General features: G+C 25.4%; 1 protein-coding gene across 2 annotated transcripts in view; it reads right to left on the bottom strand.

Moving 5' to 3' along the window:
- Positions 1–2,097: 2,097 nt before the first annotated feature.
- LOC100576071 (leucine-rich repeat-containing protein 15) overlaps positions 2,098–6,268 on the bottom strand; it is a 27,958-nt gene continuing 23,787 nt past the window's right edge. For both annotated transcript variants that reach the window (XM_029492123.1, XM_029492124.1), the window contains 4 exons: positions 4,584–4,759; positions 4,227–4,375; positions 3,351–3,471; positions 2,098–2,622 (listed from right to left, as the gene is read on the bottom strand). In XM_029492123.1, the coding sequence (XP_029347983.1) occupies positions 2,603–2,622; positions 3,351–3,471; positions 4,227–4,375; positions 4,584–4,759 (466 nt within the window). In that variant the 3' untranslated portion in view covers positions 2,098–2,602. The remainder of the gene's footprint in view (positions 2,623–3,350; positions 3,472–4,226; positions 4,376–4,583; positions 4,760–6,268) is intronic.

Raw genomic sequence — 6,268 nt, 5'->3', positions numbered from 1 at the left:
GACATACGAGATGTGACGTACCTATATAATATTATCTATTCTTTAACCCATGTGACTTATGCTATAGTTTATACTTTATTTTTGGCTCCTTTTAAGTCACTGAAGAATATAACATAGTATAATAATAATACATCAATGTATAAAAAATAAAATTTCTGGAAATCTATTATTTGTGTAATATTTTATATTTTAAACCCTATAGTTCGGTACATAGGTACCTATGTGATTTTTCCAATGCATTTGAAAATGCTATGAAAATTGAATTAAAACAAATAAATAGGTAACAAATAAAATTATAGTATGAAATAGTAATCAATTTTTATTTGATATTATGTTTAAAAACAAATCTACTGTGATATTTATTAAATATATTGTATAAATATGTAATCTATGATAAAAAAAAACCTAATTTATATGTATTAGAATACACAGGGTTAGCCTGATAGAGTAAAAGTGAGAAATGTTATTAAAAATTGGTGTAGGTACCTACTTAATCTATGCAGCATAATTAAAGTATATATAAATACATAATTTGCATTTTTTAATAATACGAGCTGCAATTTTTACCACACTTTTTTGTATTTTAGTATAAATTAATTGATACAAAATTAATTTTTTTAAATATTTTTTTTAAAATCTATATCATGCACACATTAAAATACTATGCATACAATAAAATCGAGACGCTTAGACGCAAGCTTCGAACATACAACGCAGATTGACAAGATAATTTATAATTAAATCATTTTAATTCAAACATAACATTATGTTGTACTACGACTTATATAACATTGAAAATCATTTCAAAATTGTTAAGTTCGTTAGCAGTACTACATAATAGATTAATATATTACATTTTTTTATGATATTCCATGGCAGTAGAACAGTTCTTTTATAGCACCTAAAATAATAAAAAATATTATGGATAATATTATACCATAATATGACCATATAAGTAAATTAACGGATCTTAGTGGCTGAAAAATATATATATCTGTAATCAGCTGTATCTTAAGAAATAAAATCCTACTTATAAAATGTGTCTCATAATAACTTTTTAATAAAAACATAAGATTTTTACTTTAAGACTGCGTTTGTTTGCATAAAAATATTAAGTACCTATTAGGTATATTACTAATTTGGTGTAGCTGCGTAAGTATACCTATTATAGTACTAATATAGATTTAATTTAATCAAGAAACCAATTATTTTTAACTATTCAATTTCAAATTTTAATCATGAACTTGTCACTAATTTCAAAGATCTTGGAATAAAATTTGATTCTAAACTAAATTTTTCTTATCACTCTGAATTAATTAAGAACGAAGTAATGCGTAAACTTGGTTTTATCAAAAGGTCATGTAAAGATTTTTGTGATCGCTTTGATTAAAAAATTCTTTATTGTTCTTTAGTTCGTTCAAATCTTGAATATTGTCCACTAATTTGGATAAACAATACGTCTAAAAAAATGATAATATTGAATCTGTACAAAATAATTTATTACGATTTATGTCTTTTAAATATAATATATTATATATATAGGCCATCACATGGTTCATATGATAATATTTTAAATTATTTAAATTTTAGTCTGCTTAAAACTAGACGATTACAGTTAGGGACGCCACAGTGCCACACACAGCAGCGGTGGCGGTAAAATTCTTTTGCGTTGGCGGTACAGTGTGTGGGGATCTTAACTCTCAAAATGTCTCTATAAATTGATTTCTGGCTTGATTGATTTTAAAATTAATACCAGGAATCCTGAGCTTTTTTAACTTGTTAATTCTAAAAAAAAATACATCTTAAATTGTCCTGCTAATCTATTAATGATTGCAGGTAATAGTTAGTTTTTGGATTTTATCTAGTCAAGTTTATTATTATATTATCTTACACTGACTTATTTTATTATATTTTATTAATCATCTTAATACTTTTATAACTATTGTTCATAATAATTTATAAATATTAATTTTTGCATATTTCTCTTTGTGTACCTATCTATTATGAATTGTAATATCTTACTGGTGTCATTTAAATCATATTGTATAAGGACTCCGTCCATTTAACTATAATAAATAAATGGATACGACAAAAAAATTATAATACATTGAATGAATGTATTTAGCTTCATATATTATAAAATGGTGTAGAATATAATTTCTCAACAAGTATATAAATTATCGAAGCAAAATAACATTAATAAACACGGTACACACTAATACACTAAAACTAGTTATAATTACAATTTAACGAATTACATTTAATAAAGTATAATAGACTTAAGATAATTTAATGAAGCAATAGTCGCAGTTTTGCCAGGTTTGAAAGGAGTGATGATTGTACAGTGTCTATAAAATTATCGTATTACAATAGAAATTATGGTATAAATTAAAAACAGTCGATTGTACAGAAAATAATAAAATATATTATACTATATATTGTAGTTCTGCAAGTTCTGGTAACTTCATTTTATATTTTACAATATTGCATTTTACACAATAATCAAGGCACTAACATAACGATAAAAGATTGTATAAGATAAACAAATCACAAATATAATAATAATAAAAATAAAAAATAGTATTACTCCAAACATGGTATTTTATCCATTTTCCGCCAAACCTAAATTAAATAATACTTATTATTTAATTAGTTATAAAAAAATAATATAATATAATATTAAGTGAGTGAATGTTATATTGGTGTTTTTTTACGTGTCTTGTGTATAGATTAGTTATTGTGTTGTATTACATGTACAATTAAAATGATTACAAATTGTAGTGATAGTTAAGATTCTAAATTGATATAGATATACAATATACTTCAGAACATTATCTGCGAAATATCGTTTTTATTTTTTTAATATCACTTAAACGAAAAATTTTTATATTGTTTCAAAATCCATTATTTTTGTGTTTTACAAACGTAATAACTTTTTTTGTAGTTCGGATATCGAAAAAGTCATACTAGAATTTCACAGACAATGTTCGTTTTTAATGTGGTGAAAATGTATGTTCTTAGTTATGACTGTAACCTTCTCGGTATTTTCGCGCGCGAAATATTTTTTTCTATGTTTTCATTCGTAAAACGGAGACAACACATGTGGTGTAGCGTCATCATAACAATAATAAATTTAATAATGTTATAGTTTTTGTTCTAAATCCCGGGTCTGGCTATAACTATAGGTTTATTTTATTTGTATATCATAGTATCACACAAAGAGTGATTGACGAAAGATGCATTATTGAAATAATTCTGCTTTTTGGAATTTAAATGTCACACCAGATTTAGAACTCGTATGATAATATAATAATGATATGCGACTATAATAGTGATATCCATGATATTACCGTTTACTTTAACCATCGACTCAAATGATTTTCGTCCAAGATAATTGGTCGCCACGCACTTATATTGACCGCCGTCCGTTCTTTCCACTTTAGATATAATCAATGTATTATTTTGAAATACCTGCAGAAAGTATTTATACTATGGATTAATGTTATAATCGACAGTACAACAATTTGAAATATATTACATTAAATATTAAAAAGTAAAATTAATGATAAAAGTCAACTTAGTACTGAAAATAGGTTAAATACGTAAGAAAAAAAAGAACCGGGGAAGTAGCTCTGCTCTAAATATATTGTTAATAGCCAATAGGTAACGAGTGATGTTCATAATATATTATATTTTATTGAAATTATGATAATGGATATGCATATATAAATTTCAAAGTTAATTTTGAATTATTGAATGTTTAATAAACATTGTTTATACATTTTTAACTTTATTTAACTACTCAATTGACTTGATAACAAATGTCAACATTTCAACTTCAAATGAAAAAAAAAAATGAATATTTACGTATTTATGATATTTTTAAATCGCTATAAGAACGACTTCCCTGGAACCTTGTATAAAAAAGTAAAAATCTTCAATCAACATTTTTAGGAAACATGGTGTGTCGTTGCCGTATAAACAAAAACGCTAGTCCTACATTCTATATGGGTTTAGGAGCAGGAGCATAGTTGCATAAGATAGAAGATATTTAGGGATGCAAAGTTATTGGGAAAATTATTCCTAAAACGTTTGATTTAATGTAATGAATATAAAGTAAATAATTTATAGAACATTTTTAACAACAGTGTACGATTATATATAACCTGATTTTTAACTAGGTTGGCCCGAAAGATCAATATCCGTATACCTTGAAATAATCTTACCTGAACTCTTTGGCCAAGTTCTAGATTAATGTCGTCTTTGGCCCACGTTATCAAAGGTTCCGGGTCTCCTACGGCTTTGCACGAGAGTTGTAACTCTTCACCGACCAACACCGTCTTGTTCTCTGGTACCACGATTACATCCGGAGACGCTGTATGGACAACAATATATATTATACATAAGTAAATATCGCTACATTATTAAATAAAACTGCTCGTTCCCGACTAAAACCTGTCAAACAATAGCAACCATTTAGTTACAGCACTGTTGCAGACAATATACTATGTAGATAATTATAGCATATAATATTATTATGTTATGTATTTTATGTCTTATATTTAATTAGAATCACTACTCACTGCAATTAAAATTGTTTTCGGTTAATTCTATCAACGATTTTTCGCTCATTTCTACTGGAAAATGACATGACGGGTTGTAACCCCCGAATACATCTAGCTGGGGGTAATTTTTCTTCAGCACGTTTACAAACAACAGATTATTGCAATCGCACGTCAACGGGTTATGGACAAGATTTCTATAGTAAAAAGCATTAATGTTTTGTTTAGACAAATATATATTTCAAAAAATGAAAGTATAAAAATTTTTATAATATATTAATAATATAATGATTTTAGTCCCTGTATAATACAATACAGTTTTTTTACTAATTACCTATCATAAAAAATATATGATTATTTCATAATATTTTAATAATAATAATAATCTTTATTGTCAATATTGTCAATATATATATAATATTTTACAAATAGTTAATTAATCTTTTAGATCTATGTTAAAAATATAATAAAGTATATTCCATGTATATTATTATTGGCCTTGTGTTATTATATCAGCGGTTCCCAACCTGGGGGTAATTACCCCCTAAGGGGTAAAAACACGATTTTTGAGGTGTAAAAATTAAGGGGTGAAATTAAAATAAATTATAATTATAATCATAATATATATTTTGTTTATTTTTACTCAACTTTTTTTGGGTGGGACGGGTATTTGTTAATATCTAACCTGACTTATAGGTAATAGTCTCAAACAGGTTGGGACATACAGTTATGTAAATTATTTTACTTGGTTTTCTATTTTTTTGTACTTAGGTACCTGCAGATATCTAGTAGGAATATATTGTAGGAATCATTAATGTTTTGTTTAGATAAATATATAATTAAAAAAAGGTGGGTAAGTGGATGTCGCTCTGCTGTACAGTAGGTTACAAGTGGGTCACTGTATAATGGATGGTATTAAATTTGAATTCAATGATATAATATCATTGTATAAGAAAGACGATTCTGAGCGGAGACGGTATGTCAGTCTAGGTATAAGATATAATATTATATTATAGTCTATAATATTTAAAAAAAATTGACCTATAATAGGTACATATAATAAATTCCAAATTAATCATATCATAATATCTATTAGGTACTTATAACGCGATATACATCATCAAAAAACTGTGATACTATCATAGATATACAATAGTATACTTTAGAAGTTTCAAGTACCCACGAATAATATTATACAATCACAACAAAATAACTAAAATAGTTATCCTAGGTTTTTAATATGTAATTTCGTCCAAATTTGTACTTAAAATGACTATAAAAATAAACTGCGTAAATTTATTTTTTAGATTTTTTGGTAACAGAATTAATTACTTACGTGGAATCTTGTTTTAAATTTTCAATTCTTAGATACAAAAATTGAACATTTTATAAATTTTTAACTACAAAATAATTTTTCAAATTAAAATTTGATAAATTTTGTCAAAATTTGATCTTTAAATGCTTATAAAAAAAAGTTGTGCCTATGTATTTTTAATATTTTTCAACTGATATTGTAACAATATATCAGGAGCTTTGTATTAAATTTATACACTTTTTGGCCCAACAGATAAAACTTTATTGATATTTATAGAAAAAAAAAACTAAAAAAATTGAAAACTTACAATGTCCGTAAACAGCTAAAAAAGAGTCAATTTATTTTAAAAAAAAGTAGCCACGAATAATATTATACAATCACAACAAAATAA

The sequence above is a fragment of the Acyrthosiphon pisum genome, unplaced genomic scaffold (genome assembly GCF_005508785.2).
Source record: "Acyrthosiphon pisum isolate AL4f unplaced genomic scaffold, pea_aphid_22Mar2018_4r6ur Scaffold_20910;HRSCAF=22513, whole genome shotgun sequence".
Taxonomy (NCBI): domain Eukaryota; kingdom Metazoa; phylum Arthropoda; class Insecta; order Hemiptera; family Aphididae; genus Acyrthosiphon; species Acyrthosiphon pisum.
Note: the sequence above shows the minus strand (reverse complement) of the source record. Positions and strands in the feature narration are given on the sequence as shown.